The sequence below is a fragment of the Anolis sagrei genome, chromosome 1 (assembly GCF_037176765.1).
Source record: "Anolis sagrei isolate rAnoSag1 chromosome 1, rAnoSag1.mat, whole genome shotgun sequence".
NCBI lineage: Eukaryota > Metazoa > Chordata > Lepidosauria > Squamata > Dactyloidae > Anolis > Anolis sagrei.
Genome location: NC_090021.1, coordinates 74843525 through 74860501, shown reverse-complemented (window position 1 = coordinate 74860501; position 16977 = coordinate 74843525). Strand labels below are relative to the sequence as shown.

Below are 16977 nucleotides of genomic sequence, written 5' to 3'. Positions count from 1 at the left end.
ATAATTCTGGTTACAAACAGGTGAGTTCCAGCACAAAATGTCACTTTCTGGATTATGCCCAGATAATTGTTTGACAGTGATGCCTTGAAAAGCAATTCATTAATGATGCTAAATGGTTTCTGTAAATCAGAGGAAGGGCCAATCTACATAGTCCAGATGAATCAGGAAAAGAGTGAATGCCCTTGCATCCACGAAGGCCACTTAATTCAACCTTGTTCTACATTTTTAAAAGATGTGGGATGCTCTGGAACTTCCGTGAAGCTCAGCTGCACTTTGTGGGAGTGTGGACAATTGGGTCTCTTCTTATTCGTCACTCTGAATCAGCATTAGCATAAATGACCTGTTTAGATAGTCCTGAGGATCAAAAGGAGATTTTTTTTATAACAATGAGAAACTGGGTATGTTGTATGTCATTTCTATTGTTGCAAGAATAGTTAAATAGTTGCAAGATCTTCTTTGAAGACAGGAGTGCAAACAGTGCTCTATGTACCTGGTACTGACGGCCTTTTTATTTCTTTACCAAGATCCTGAATTCATTATTGTTTTAAAGTGCTTTGTGGTTTTCCCTGTTTTTATTTAGTTAATGGGTTTTAGTTTACTGTATTTTTATTTGCATTGCAATGTTAACTTCTTTTAGTGAGACTGAAAACCTAAATACGGTACTTATGAAAATGTTTAAACAAATAAATACATTTACATTTTAAAATGAATGAGAATATTGGATAGTACAGAAATATTTTAAGTATTTCACTGAAAATAATTTCTCTCAGGTGCCTGTGGTTGTAAAAAATGAAACTTGGTTTGACCTCTTTTCACCCAATGAACATTTAATGAACAGTGAGGTACGTGAATAATAGCTTGTTTAGCAAGAAATAAGTCAGGTTTGTTATGTGACAAAATGGAAAAATACGTGTTATTTTTTAAAAAGAGTATGCTTAATATGAAAAAAGGAATCACCCTTTTATCAACAAAGTTGGGTAGCTTGCATCAAGGAGTCAGCACAGAGAGAGGAATAGATTAAAGTATTTCTCAGCTTTAAAATGTACCCATTTTTATGCAGAAGAATTCTTATTTTGTGAAAATAATGCGTAGATGGAGATTAAGTTGGGAGGAAAGGCTGCCTTTTCAAGCAATCTACAACACCAAGCTTCAAGTGTTGAAGATTGCTTGGAGAAACAGTCTTCTACATTACATAATCTTCAAGGCCACAGTACTCTATAAATGTAGGTTTAGAAAATACCCTGTCTGTATGCCAAGAGTTTTTTCAAGTGAGCTTTCCCAGAAAGTTGTGATTCCAAAGAGCCACTAGAAATTCAACCATAAGTAATAGATCCCTGAAATTGGCAAGCTTTTCTCCCAACTGACAACAGTAACTTTGCTTTAATTTAGAATCATAGAATCATAGAGTTGGAAGAGATCACATGGGTCATGTAATCCAACCCCCTGCCATGCAGGAAAAGCACTATCAAAGCATCCCTGACAGATGGCCATCTAGCTTCTGCTTAAAAGTCTCCAAAGAAGGAGTTTCTACCACACTCCAAGGCAGAAAGTTCCACTGTTGAATAGCTCTTATGGTCAGGAAGTTCTTCCTAATGATCAATTGGAATCTCCTCTCCTGTAATTTGAACTCATTTCTCCATGTTCTAGTCTCCAGGGCAGCAGAAAACAAGCCTCTTCCCTCTTCCTGTCACATATTTAAATATAGCTATCTTCTATCATGTCTGCATAGTCACACTGTTTTAGTATGTGTATAGAATTGCACACTGTGGTATAAAACAGAGAAGATGCCAATAAATAATTGACATGGGTTGAGAATCATTGCAAACACTTATAGCTTAGTAAACATCATATTGCTATAAACAACAGAATACTCTACTTCCTGTTAACATCAGACAATTTACGTTCATTAGAATTCAGCCAAAGTCACTTGTGAGAAAAAATGGTTATATTGGAAGAATGTATTACTGTAAATGAACAAATATCATACACATGTAGTTGACTCTCAGTATTCTGTATATACAGCTTCAACCATAATTGGCTTGAAAATCTGTTTCCTCTTAAAAAAACAAAAGGCACAAATGACCGTTTTATATACGTGACACCATTTTATATAATGGGATTTCCATGGATTTTGGTATTCATTGAGGGTCCTGGGAGAAAAAAACAGTGGATACCAAGAACCTACTGTAGCTCATTTTTTTTTCCAGAGCTGAATATGAGCCCAGTACTCTGTAATAAATCAAAATGCACTGCTTAGTTCAAATATGCCTTTATATGGAGCATACAGAATTTAAAATTTGAAGTATACTCAATGCATAATTTCACACACAATCAAGATTTATATCTGGCTAATAACCCTCTTTAAATGTTATATTATTTTGATTTAGGTTATAATGTAGCTTATTTATTCTTTGGAACAAATAGCTTTGATTCTTTTGATATTTGTTTTATACCTATTTCATTAATATTTAGATTTTGAAGTTTAGGTACAAATTGCTCGTGGTTTAACATCCTCTATAACCCTTAATTTGTTATTCTCTGTACAAACAGAATAATTTTCATTATGTATTGTGTAATGAAGAGTTGGAATGTGTACAAAACTAAGCTTAGCTTACCTTGATTTTTATTATTTTTTCTGCAACAACACGCTGGCTTCAGCTGATGCGATGGATAATAAGTGAGATCTATGCAGTTTGGAAAATATATAATGCAGCAGTTTTAAGTCCTGAGGCTAAAGCTAACACCAATGAAGTGCCTGTGCTTTTGTGGAAGCCATGGGAACATATTTACGCATTATGTAAAGCTATCAAGGGACATATGCCATTGTACAATACATATGGAAAATATGTTGTAAAATTGTACTGGATGGTAAGTATTATGTATGCTATATTACACTTTAACTTTGTATAAAATATTTAATAAACCATACAGGACACTTATTTGCATAAATACTAACGATAGTAAGAAACCCAAAATGTGCGTTGTACAGAAGTGTTTATTATAATGTGTTTAAAACTGTATTTGTGTTTTACATTGGTTGCCTATGGCTGGAGCGGCCCAGCTGTGAGAGATATGTTGCCATGGAAACAAGGCAGAAGAGGAGGTGGGAGGAGCTTAGAGAGAAAAAGGTTTGAAAGTGACAGTTAAGTTTCAGTCAGGAGGAAGAGACCCTGAGAGAGAGCAGAGTCAGATAGGGACTCTGAGGAGTGAAGAAGTGTATTGTTAGTTAGTGTTAGTGAATATTTCTTCAGCTAGGGAGCTGAAGGGTAAAACTTTATTAGATTTCTTTAGTAGAAAAGAACTAATAGAGGCTTTGTTTGATTGCCAGTCGGTGGAAGACTGGAGTTCTATTATTTGATCCAGTATAGATCAAATAGTGAGAATATTCACAGCAGGGAACACTGAATAATAGACACCTTCACCAGAGCAAGAGTTTAAAAGTTGTAACATCCAAGGCTGAATTGTATCTCTACCAAGTCATATTGTAACCATCAAGTATATGCCAAGCATAACCTCTCCATATTGTAACCATCAAGTATATGCCAAGCTGAACATCTTTATATTGCAACCACAAGCTTTGTTCAACAATAAACTTGTTCTCTTTGTTATTTTAAAATCTGCCTCATCTCCATTGATTTTACGTTCGGTGCATTCCACTCTACAAAAAATTACCTCACAACATACACAGAGACATACAGAGACTTTGATACCAGCGTCTCTATACATTATGGCAGTTTAATTAGCATTTGACGGAGGCTTCTTACAGTTTTTGGTAATCCCATTTCGGTGGGATTAATACTTCTTCACATATTTTTGGTGGCAGACGACGGCGTTAATACTTCTTTACATGCGTGTCACTGTACAAATCTATCATTCTGCTTTAGGATGTAATATGATTCCTCTTAGGCAAGTCACTTTCTCAGTTTCGTGCAAGGCAAAGGCATGGTTCGCCTTCAAGTTGCCGTAGCTTGGAAATGACTTGAAACATACAACAGTGACATACCAATAGACATTACAAACTTTCTCCAAAGTTCTGATTCAAATTGTATACAATTTATTGTTTGGGATTTAATTTAAATGTTTTAAAAAGGGGCAACTTGTTCTCTCTTTGTTATGTCAAAGTTAGTGAAATAAGCTTGCATTGTAGGTTCATTTTTCATAAAAAAAGCAGTGCGCATTAACTCAATTAGTGTTTTATGTGCTAATGAGAGATTTGCCTCAGAGGCCCCCTTATCTGCTTTGAGCTTGATTATATGAATCTAAACTGCCATATAATCCAGTTGAAAGCAGATAATCTGGGTTTTATATGGCAGTGTAGAAGGGGCCAGAATGACAAGAGAGACAGGATAGGCTTGGTGCAGCCATGTACACAGCAGAAAGTGGAGAATAACTAGGAAAATGCCTGATCATTGGCTCACTTCAGTGCTCTTAACAGTTTTCACTGAATATCCTTAGAAACATCCCACATAATTGCCTTGCAGCATCTGTGTAAGTATGTCTCTAGCCCAACTGTCTACTTTCTGCTAGCCTTCAGTACATTTGATAACAACACAAGCTCACCCCCCCCCCCCTTTGATAGTTGTTCAATAGTATCATCTGATAACACTACATGATAACATACAATTTACTTTCTCTATCCTTTATAGGGATGCTGGAGAAAAATCATTGTAGATGACAGTATACCCTTCAATGAAGACAATTGCATGTTGCTTCCAACAACAACATGTGAACTTGAACTTTGGCCAATCATATTATCCAAAGCCATCATTAAACTAGCAAACAATGAGTATGTTTTCTGTGCTTCCTATCAGCCAATTTTTGAGTTAAAATTAGAACAATTAGTAAGAAAATCAGGTGAAATACATAGTCTGGATCCTTATTTATTAGGAATTAATGAACTGGTGGTATATCTTCTTCAACTCTTGTATAAGAAACCTAGGAATAGGGAATGGATATTTATAAACCAAAAGCATTGCCTCCAGGTAACTTGGTCATATATATGTTGGAGTATAATTGAGTGTGTGCACTAAGTTATATCAAATTTTATTACTCTAAGAAAGACCTTGATTTTGCTTTTTAGTTTGATCTCCCTAAATTTCTAAGAACTTGAACTGATGAATAGTACACGTCAGACTGTTGCAATCTGTCATTTCTAAAAAGATTAGAATGGAAACCTATAATCCTTTCATTATTTACAACTATGCAGTAAATATAATTCTTAGTGTTTTTGTTTACTTGCCAGTAAATTGACCAACAAAAAAAATACATGTATGAAATATGGAGAAGATTTGGGAATGGTGAATAAACAGGGAATGTAAGATATAATTATACCTTCAGATTATTATTATTATTATTATTATTATTATTATTTTAGTATACACGACAATGGAAAAAGAGAACTGGGGGAATTCACAGTTCTGCATGCACTTACTGGATGGATACCAGAAATTATTCCACTTCAGTAAGTACTAGTTTTACAAGATGTGCCTTTCTCTTTTTGCCTCTGCTGTGCTTGATTCATCTGGCCTTTAGGGAAAATAGATTTATACTGTGACTCAGACCTTTAGAACAGTCAAAATCAATCATTTGAAAGGCCATTTAAAAAATCTGAATGCCTGTGTCTCAAAAATTAGGAGTTCAGGATTATTGTTTCTGAAATCTTTTAGATCAGTTGTATCCAAATTCAGTCCTATTTAATTCTCCTACCCCAATAGTTGGAGCAATCTTAACTCAAAGATGCACTGACTGTAGGGGTTTAAGATTCACCAGAGGCCTCTTCTTCCTTTCTGCTGTCAGAACTGCCTTCTTATAAATCTGCAGACAAACAGCCTAAGTATAATACTTTGTCCCTGCATTTATGTGTCCCCATCCACTCCTATCCTGCATTACTCTTTTTTCTTCTCTTTCTTTCTTTCTTTCTTTCTTTCTTTTTGACACAACACAAGGGCTATCTTTTAGCCTTTTGGTTCCCATCTCTTTTACACATACCATTCATAACTGTGCATTTGACCCGTAACAAACTAGTCAGTAAGAAAGATCCAAACTTCTTATAGGCCAAGGACACAACCACAATGCTGATACAAAGTTAGGCCCAGTCATGGATAGTCCTAAAAGGTTTCCAACTCCCCTGGACTGTGAGGATTCAACCGAATTTCAACAGGCCTGATATTGGTTTTGGTGGTCCTTGGTCATCATTGCCAGTTAGGATTGTGTTCTAGCTCTGAATCCCTCTGCTCTATGTCTGTATCCTATTACATGCTGATTTGTAAAGCTGTCACTCTTGAAACTAATTCTGCTTTCTTTAGCCAAAGTGATGTTTTAAAAAGTGTTGTTAATATGCACAATAGCTTGAGTTATTGCATATCATAACCTTTGTTTAAGGCAGTGGTTCTCAACCTGGGGTCCCCAAATGCTTTTGGCCTACAACTCCCAGAAATCCCAGCTAATTTACCAGCTGTTAGGATTTCTGGAAGTTGAAGGCCAAAAACATCTGGGGACCCCAGCTTGAGAACCACTGGTTTAAGGTATATAGAAAAAGAATTCCTTTACTGAATAGTAGTTTTCAGACACATATCCCTGAATCCATCCAAGGATATGTATTTGTTGTATAGTTGGTCCTCCACATTTGCCTTTTTGATTTTTGTGGATTTGATTATTCGTGGGTTTGACTAGTGTGCTCTCTGTAGGAAGGTCTAGCTCTTCTAATCAGCTCCATGCTCAGCTTCCACCAAAGATTACCATAGACTCACCAGAGATTCCTAGAGAGGTGTTCTCTTATATAAAAGAATAGAGATGTTTTTAATTTGTGGTTTTGAAACTTTTGTGGCAGTTTTGAACCCCTAATTCCCACAAAGTGAGGGGGCCTAGTTATTAATACTACATTTTGAATATATTTTAGGAGGTTGCAGTGATTGATTTATCTCTCCCCCTGTATTCTATATGCTTTTTTCAAGAAATGTCTGTTTTTTTTAATTATCATACAATTAACATCAGAAAGATAGGGATGTAGTTAAATGGAATTGTAATTAATTTGATCACATAAAAGTAGGAAAATATGGATTGAATGCTTCATTAGTTTTCCTTCTACAAGCTAAAGTAAATATTCAGTTGTGAAAAAAATGCAATGAATAAACAGAAGGCAATAATTCTATTTTAAAGTAACACATTTCTATTTTTAATTATATATTTAGTAATTATGTATTTAGTAATTTATATATTTAGTAATATAAATGTTAAGCAATATAAATGTTGTTATACAATTTGTAAAGATAGCCATTTTCCCAAATATGACCTAGTCCACTATATACACCAATTAAAACAAACTTTCCCCACCCTTCCTACAAAAAACAATAAACAAAATTATGAAATCAAAAAATAAAATGAACTTTCCACCTCCTACCTCAAAGACACACAATGAAAATATTATTTCAATCCCTCTCTAATTTTTCATTGTACGTTTCTTCATTCTACCTTATACCTCAATTTTTATTCATTTTTAAAAAATTCACAAGCTTTTTTTTTTTGCATTTTTGTCTTGTTATAAACGATTCCCATTCTTAAAAAAAGTAATCAATTCACTTTCCCTTTATCAAACAAGATATCTTATCAATTTCTGCCAGGAAATAAAACATTTCTATTTTAAAAGGTCTGGATATTTGCATAAAGTGTGGGACTTCTTAAAAGAAATATTGCCAGAATTTAAGTTTCCTGAAGAATCGCCCCCTGAAACTAAAACATCACTTCAGGATGCCAAAAAAGATCTTAAAACTTCTGAGATTAAAAATGAAGCTGCGCCTGTCATTAAACCACCAGAGAAGCCAGAAAAAGCTGAGAAACCTGGCAAAGGTATGGAATAATACAAATGGTGCATGGCATTGGTTATTAAAAGGCAGACTGTCATTGCAGTCCTTTTTGGGTGGTAGTGCAAAGTCATGGTTTGTGGGCTTACTCAAAAGAAAATATATGTACCACCAAATAATCAAATTAAATGTTAACTGGAATCTACAGATAAATACTAGTTCTCAAAGATGTTAGTGTATGTTAGAACATAAAGTTGTTACTCGGTGTAGCATAGGTAACTTTTCATCGAATCATAGAGTTGGAAGAGACCACAAAGGCCATCCAGTCTAACAGAAAAAGCACAATCAAAGCAACCCGACAAATGGCCATCCATCTTCTGTTTAAAAACCTCCACTGAGGAACACTCTATCACCCATATTCCACTGCCGAATCATTCCTACTGTCATTAAGTTCTTCCTAATGTTTTTTAGTCTTTTAAAATACTTTTTATTTACATACATTAACAACTTACATTGTAAACAAAAAAACAAAACAAAACGGTGAACATTTTACAAACACATAGCCCCACCACCAAGGCCTGAACAAGTATCCTTTCCTTCGCTATATATTTATAAGTCAACCATTAATCAAATGTCATATCCTAAATTCCTGATCAACAGGGTTATAATGTTTTCCATTTTCACTCTAAAGCATATTTAATAAAGACCGACCAGTATGCATCAAAATCTGATCTGTTAGTTTTCCCCCTGAATACCCTCATTTCCATTGATAGTTTATCATTTAAGCTTATGTTCCATATCTCCCTATACCATGCTTCTGGTGTAAGATTAGTTACTATTTTCTAATTCCTTGCCATTATAATTCTTGCCACTGTGATTAAAATAATCACAAATCCTTCCTTTTCCATTTCCAAATTCAACTTTGTGGCATCCATTAGTAATGCTAGTCTAGTGTCCGGAGTCATATTTAGTCATATAATATTGCCTATTTCGATAAATATGTCATTCCAAAAACTTCAATTGGGGACATTCCCACCATAAATGAAAATATGTCCCCTTGTGCATGCCACATCTCCAGCAGAGGTTGCTTTGCTTGCTATCCATCTGATGTTGTTTAACCGGTGTGGTATACCATCTCCATATAACTTTATATACATTTTCTTTCAATCTTATTGATAGATTCTTAACCACTCTCCACTTTAGAACCCTTTTCCAATCAAAATCTGTCAAGAGGCCTTCGGTCTCCTTCCCATACTTTTTCTAACAGCTTCAGCCCCATTTCTTCACCAATTAATCCATTATATATTTTCCCAATTAATCCTTTCTCTATTATTGGTTTTTAATTTTACCTAGCAATTCTTCAATGCTCTACATCTGGGATTTTTACTTAGCCAGTCCTTTTTCCAATTATATAGCTGATGCCTCTCAAACCAATTCATGGCACCTTGTTCTTCATTCTTTGGGGCTGTTTCTCTGCAAAGGGACCAGGGCAACTGATCCGTATACATGAAAGAATGAATGGGGCCATGTATCGTGAGATATTGAGTGCAAACCTCCTTCCATCAGCAAAGGCACTGAAGACAAAATGTGGCTGGGTCTTTTAGCATGACAGTGATTCCAAGCACACCACCAGGGTAACAAAGGAGGCACTTCATAAGAAGCATTTCAAGCTCCTGGAGTGGCCATGCCAGTCTCCAGATCTCAATCCTATAGAAAACCTTTGGAGGGAGTTGAAAGTCCATCTTTCCCAGCGACAGCCTCAAAACATCACTGCTCTTGAGGAGATCTGTATGGAGGAATGGGCCAACATACTAGCAACAGTGTGTGCCAACCTTGTGAGGACTTACAGAAAATGTTTGACCTCCGTCATTGCCAATAAAGGATATATAACAAAATATTGAGATGAACTTTTGTTATGGACCAAATACTTATTTTCCACCATAATTTGAAAATAAATTTGATAAAGTTTGAATTCAGCATCCCATTATACAAATTTCTTGAGACCAGAAATGTTTTCTATTGTTGAACTTTTAGGGGGTGAGAAATTTTGGAATACTTGTATTCACGTATGCACACATAGTGAGATCTCTTGAAGATGGGACCCAAGTCTCAACATTACATTCATTTCATATACACATAGACCAAATATACTTTTGCACAATATAAATGAATTCCTGAGTGGTGAGATATTGATGGAATAATTCTGAACTCTGAGTTATGGTTGATGTGCCCTTTAAATTCTATCTGTTAGAGCACGAACAGATATTTTCTGGTCACTTCTGAGGTGCAGAGCCAACCTTAAAAAATGGAACTACAAAGTGGAGTCCACGACATGCAAGTGTGAGGAAGAGCAAACCACAGACCACCTATCACAATGCAACCTGAATCATGCCACATGCACAGTGGAGGACGTTATAGCAACACCAGAGGCACTCCAAGTGGCCAGCTACTGGTCAAAGGACATTTAACAGAATGCCAATTTACAAACTTCTGTGTTTGTTTGTTTTTTAAAAAATATAATACAACTCAGTTCTTGTGGGTTTTTTCGGGCTATATGGCCATGTTCTAGAGGCATTTCTCCTGACGTTTCGCCTGCATCTATGGCAGGCATCCTCAGAGGTCTGCTGGAGCTGGGAAAAAAGGGGTTTATATATCTGTGGACTGACCAGGGTGAGACAAAAGGCTTTTGTAAGTTGGGCTAGGTGTGAATCTTTTCAACTGACCACCTTGATTAGCATACAATGGGCTGACTGTGCCTGGAGCAAACTCTTAATGAAAGGTGCTTAGATGTCCCTGCATCTATGGCAGACCTCTGAGGATGCCTGCCATAGATGCAGGCGAAACGTCAGGAGAAATGCCTCTAGAACATGGCCATATAGCCCGAAAAAACCCACAAGAACTGAGTGATTCCGGCCATGAAAGCCTTCGACAATACATAATACAACTGTTTGGTTCACTCCTGATACGATATAAATAAATAAATAAATAAACAGATATTTTTAATTTTAGCACTCCTTATTGCTTGAGAAAAGAACTATTGGATAGTATATGATCATATATGCTATTATCACACATGTATTCATTTCCTGTAGCAGAAAAGCCAGATCAAAAAGAAATTGGAAAGAAGAGAAGCAAAGATGGTGAAAAGGATAAATCTAAGCCTGGACGAATGTCTGCTGACTATCAAAGTTCTCTTCAGATGTTTCTTGATGGTAAATTATAAATGGCCTTGGGCACATGTAGTATTTCTTAATATTGTACATTTTATTGTTAGCAAATTGTAGTAATGTATATGATAAACATTGCAGCAATTTGCAAAATGGGTCTGCAGTTGAAGATAGCAAACAAAATAAAAAGAAATAAATGAGAAAGAGTTCATAAATGGTTATTTGGCAGTATGTGAATATTGGTCCAAATTTCTACTTTACTTTGAATAAGCCGAAATCTTCCTGTTGTGCAATATTGAATGCACTGCTAACATTTTGAATTTGCTATATAAATGACTACTTTATATGCTACAATCCTGTGTGGTTGAGAGGAAAAAAGAATTCCCCTGGCTGTTATGAATTCTATAAGCAGGAATTTCTCTCTATAGTTGTGATCAGAAGGGAATGTATTCACCCTAAGCCTCATAGGGAGTTCTTCTCTTGCAACACCACCAAAGGATTTCTTCTTTCCTCTGCAGTACCACAGTGAACCCCCCCCCCCCCCGACAAATATGTGTTTACTTTTAAGAACACCATTTATCTTCAGAGTCAAGCACATGCTGCCCATGGATCTTATTTACAACCAGGTAGTATTCCCAAGCCCTACTTTGTATAAAGAAAAACCTTGAGGTGTGTTAAAGGGTTCATGATTTATTCCATCCAGTTGGCAAGTTTTGGATCATCAGATAAAGAAGCTGCTTGCTATAGGGATAACTGCCATATTCTTTTTTTTCTTTTACCTTTTATCTGGCAGTCTACCTTGTCTTTTCCTTTAATAGAAGCATAGAGGAAAAGAAAAGGAAAACCATTACATTACAGGAAATACTTTTTCTGTTTCTTTAATCGAGAGTTAATATTTCAATGTATTTAATCGAGAGTTAATATTTCAATGTATTACTTAGTTTTATTTGTGCTTATAATGTATTTTTAGTCTTAAGGTGAGAACATGTATGTTGTTTAAATAATCATAAAATCGGGTTGTTGTAGGTTTTTCCGGGCTATATGGCCATGTTCTGGAGGCAATAACATGGCCATATAGCCCGGAAAACCTACAACAACCCATGGATTCCAGCCATGAAAGCCTTCGACAATACAAATCATAAAATCACTTGTTCTGAAATTATTCCATTGTTGCAGTGAAAAGAATGTGCTTTTTTCAGGATTCTATTTAGGTTACCTTACAGAACAGATTATTTCTGTGGTGCTACTCTGGAGGCTGGATTTATCCTGCCATGCAATCCAGTTTCTGAATTCAGATTATCTGCTTTGAACTGGATTATATGAGTGTACACTGCCATACAATCCAGTTCAAAGTAGATAATCTGGATTCAGAAACTGGATTATATGGCATTGTAAATGGGGCCCGAATAAGTGATTTTCATATCTTCATTTATTGCCTTTATAGCATCATCACACCTAATTGTCTGTTATTACTGATATATTCTATAGTGTTACATCTTATTTTTAACGATTTAATGGGTTTCTTTTTAACAGGTTCTGGAGTGCCACTGCAGCCTCAAATGGTGGCCTATGCTTACTATTTGCCTCTTTATGTATCTGAAAAAAAAATCTTTGTATTAGAGAAAATGGTAAGAATTTGTAGAATTGGCCTCTTAAATGTTAACTATTCTATCAATACACTGGCCAGGAGTCAATTGGGTCCTTATGCTACCAAAGGAAGCCTATCAGAAATGTACAGTGGAAGCAGCTTTCCTCTGGAGCAGAAATTTGTGAGTGTGGAGGCTGCATGATGGGAAAGAGTCAGCTTTCTCTGTAATTTTAGACAGCTCAAGGGTGTAGCTGGAATATGGACATTCAGTGCACTACTTCTGAAGAATCAAACTTATTCTGAAAAGGGTTTCATGGTATGCATGTTTTATGTCTGTGGATACCTTGGATTTTTTCTTTTTTTAAAAAAAAAATAAATCAAAACCAAAGCACTTTGATATGTAAAAGTGAAATGTATATTTTATAAAGGTTTCTTTTCCAGGCAGTACAGTAGTGAATGAGTACTTGGGTGACAATTATTTATAGGGGGGGGGGGGGGTTGGGGGGAGGGGGGTGCAGTTTGTTAAGGAGATCTACCCACTGGTACTAGAGATTTTCCATGTGGGAAAATACCATGTTCAAGATGTCTGACATAATGATCTAACAGACCTACTGATCAACGACGTTGACTGATTAACTTGGAGATAAACTGTCATCTCAAATCATACCACACATGCACACACAATAAAAAATACAAAATAATCTAGACATTGATATGACTTTTATAAGAATATCCAAGTTCCCATGTACGTCTATAACCCTGTTCTACTTTTGCAGTTAGGGCTGTTGGTAAATCCCACATTGAGACTTGTTTTGAACATTGATATTGGTGATATAGTTTCTTATCCACAGGCATTTGATTCTTTCTTTTAAACCAGTGAGACACATTAAAGAATTGGATTCTCAAAACTAACAAATCTTACAATTGTACTAAAATGAGAAAGCATCCTCTTTTGATTTTTGGCTTGTAACAAAGGCTGTTTTGTGTATTTTGTAGGCAGATTCTTCTGAGAAGTTGCGAGAGTATGGTCTTTCCCATATTTACAGCCACCCTGCACTGCTAACTAGGACAAGGTCAGGTCCACTGGTAGCACCTCCGAAACCCCCATTTGTGCCACGCTGGAAACTTATACGCCAAAAGAAAGAAACAATTGTGACAGATGAACCCCAAGGTCTGCCTTTCCATGCTTTACACTATAATTTAGTTTTAGTAGTATTTGTGTTCATCTCTGTTGGCGATTATCTGCCTTTGATCCTGAGTCAGTGTGATGAGTCATTGATAGTACTGGATCACACTTTGATTGATTGTTATGACAGATAGCCGGCTGGCAGTTTCCACTGCATTTTAGGAATTTTATAATTTTCAATTTTTTATTAATGAGATTTTAATGTGCTGTTGTTTATACTTATGTCATTGTATTTATACTTGTGTATTGTTGCCTTCATTTGGCACTTGGAGTGCTTCTGTGAGCTGCCCCGGGTCCCTTTGGGGAGATGGTGGTGGGATATAAATAAATATTATTATTATCATCATCATCATGTATGCAGTAAAAATACTTTTGTCACATTGGTGGCAAAATGGGTCTCTTGCAGTTATGTCTTTCTGAAAATGATGACATTGCACACATGATAAATTGTTTGCAATATTAAAAAGTTGTATATCTGAGTATATTATATTGAAGGGATGATGCCACTGAAGTGCAGAAGGGTAAAACGCTATTGGTATTGGTGGCAACACTTTTCCTAACATTTGCTGCGTAGTTCCAGTTATTTGGCTGGGGAGTATCAAATGTGCACTTCTACTGTGTAATTGGCATACTATTTTTTCATCTGTACATATAAAGCAGCAGCACTTTAAACGATTGTAAAACACTATGCCCCCCCCCCAAGAAAAACAGAATCATGTGAGACCTTACAAAGTAGCACATGTGTAGAGATAGTGCATATTTCATATTGTTTCAGTTTGTTGAGAAGTTTTGAGTTTCTCTGTCTGCCTATGAAATGTATTGCATTATGCTCTTCCGTTGGTTTCAGGTATAAGAGCGGTGCCAACAGTCTCTTGCACTTGCTGAGATTTTTCAGCTTTGAAAAAGGCAGAAGGGTCTTGCTTCCTTCAGTCTGTAAATTGAAATACACTGTAGATACAATTTATACTTTATTTGAAACCTAATTTGCGAAACAAATTGTAGTAAAATGCAGACCAGTAAAACCTGAACTGCAGTTTTAACAGCAGTCATGCCATTTATATCTAGCATGTGAAATTAAAGATATCCTTTCACAAATACTCAATATTTGGAAGTTATATTTCACTTTTTACAAGCATTTCAGTTTCTGAAATCTGAGTCAAGTGTACATAATGACTTGCTTCACAGCGGATAGTAATCCACCCCATTCTGTTTTAAAAGGTCTACAATTCAAATCCAATTTAATGATAAACAATCATAAGAAGGGAGAACTTGAAATTATCATCAATACCTATTTAGGATTATGGGAATCTGTTCAGAATCTCTACCCTTAGAATGAAATGTAATGGATTGCTTAGTTAAATTTTGATAATTATTTTAAAATTTACATGTGTATATGTTGAGAACTCTAGAATGAGAGGTATTGTATATGTGTAGATTCTCCAGAGAGCATATTCCCTGGTTGGTTTAGAAAGTTGCCTTCATATGTGAATTTTATTTTTAACAGGAAAAGTCATATTTCTGAATGACAGAGATCTTCTCTTTTATCTTTCTTTTATCCTTCAGAACCTGTGATTAAAAAGCCAGAACAATTTATTGAGCTTGCTAGTCCTTTCGTGAACTTCAGACTTTTTGCAATGCCTATACCAAGAGACACGTAAGCATATCAAGTAGTGGACCTCATTTAATTTAGCATGACACTGGATCGGGGGGGGGGGGGGAATTGCAAAAGTAGCATTTCTAATGAAAACACATTGTGATAAATTGTATTACTGCTACCAATTTTGTTAACATTACTTTGGTGGACACCGTCAATTTTTGGGGAACATCTCTTTTTTAAGGACAGATTTATTTAAAGGAAGACTTAGTCCCTTTAATATAATATTCTTTATTATGCTAGTAACATGAAACATGAACATTTATTTCCCTGTTGACCTTTATCCCTTTTTATTGCTGGTATTCTCTGATACCATCTGAATATATAAGGCAGAAATGTCTTACATATATCTAGCTAGCTGTGTACTGTCTGCTAGAAAATGGTGGTGTAAATGCTGTTTGGCAGTGTACCACCCTGACATTATCGTTATAACTGCCTATACAAATTGGACCACATGATTCTCCTGGGCATCTGGATGGCATCCAGGTAATTCTTGCCCTTAATGCAGGGATAAAATTGGTTTACCTGATTTTACCCCATGATAACAGAAGTTGGGGGATACTCTGGAGCAGTGGATCTCAACCTTTGAATCTCCCAAGTGTTTTGGACTTAAACTCCTAAAACCCCCAGACAGCTAGGAATTGTGGGATCTGAAATCCAAAACACTTGGAGGACCAAGGTTAAGAACCACTACAGGTTGGTGTGAACAACTGAGCCAGTTCTCATTTATAACTGGTCCCACTGTTCACATGAACCAGTGTCATCACCTTGGTTTTCCTGTGCTCCATGGTGTGGGAATAGGGGGATGGCATTTACTTTTTGTATCCTCTGCCACCAGAGCAGTAGCCATGTAGCTCCAGAGAGCTCCTGGCTACTGCAGACCATATGTGCCAATCTCAGAAGAGATGCCCATATGATTTGGATAGGAGGGCGAACCCAATTAGACCTGACTGGATGGTCAGGACCCTGTTCCCACTTTCCATGTTTTGGAAGGATCTGCAGAATCCAGGACTGGTCCAAAGCAGCAATGCTTCAGAATGGTTTGGATTTTGGTCCCAGTTTAGATGGGCCTACTATAAACTTATATGGTCCTACTCCCCAGCAAAATGTATAGTTCTGTCTTACATTACCTTTTGCTTTTTGTTTCACGTCTCACAGTAACAATGTCTTCCTTAGATTTTAAGTATGACAAACGCAAAATGTCAGACATTATATGGGTTAATTGCATTGTAGTAACTTAAATGCTATTATGGATGTCAAGATAAGACTGAGAGATATAAAACTCACTAAATATCTAAAGAGAATAAAATCCTTCAGAAATTTTGGTTCATCATTATGCTTCTAGTTTATTTGTATACTTTTGCAGAATGCCCTATTATTGTCTGCTTACGTTTTTGAAACAACTTAGTTTTCTGTGAAAAGTTGCCCTTTTAACAACATTTAATGTTTAATAGTGTGACATTTCATTTTTCTGAAGGAGAATTCATTTTCAGAATGAACTTGTCAAAATACTTTTTTTAGTATTGATTGGTATCTCATCAGAATGCAAGGGAGTACATTGGAAACATAATGGAACATCATTT

General features: G+C 36.0%; 1 protein-coding gene across 1 annotated transcript in view; it reads left to right on the top strand.

Annotated features, from left to right (window-relative positions):
- ADGB (androglobin) overlaps positions 1–16977 on the top strand; it is a 98268-nt gene that overhangs the window by 13971 nt on the left and 67320 nt on the right. Inside the window, exons 4-12 of the mRNA XM_060753518.2 lie at positions 771–842; positions 2659–2868; positions 4647–4786; positions 5375–5461; positions 7646–7845; positions 10892–11011; positions 12500–12594; positions 13551–13725; positions 15304–15394. Of these exons, the coding sequence (XP_060609501.2) occupies positions 771–842; positions 2659–2868; positions 4647–4786; positions 5375–5461; positions 7646–7845; positions 10892–11011; positions 12500–12594; positions 13551–13725; positions 15304–15394 (1190 nt within the window). The remainder of the gene's footprint in view (positions 1–770; positions 843–2658; positions 2869–4646; positions 4787–5374; positions 5462–7645; positions 7846–10891; positions 11012–12499; positions 12595–13550; positions 13726–15303; positions 15395–16977) is intronic.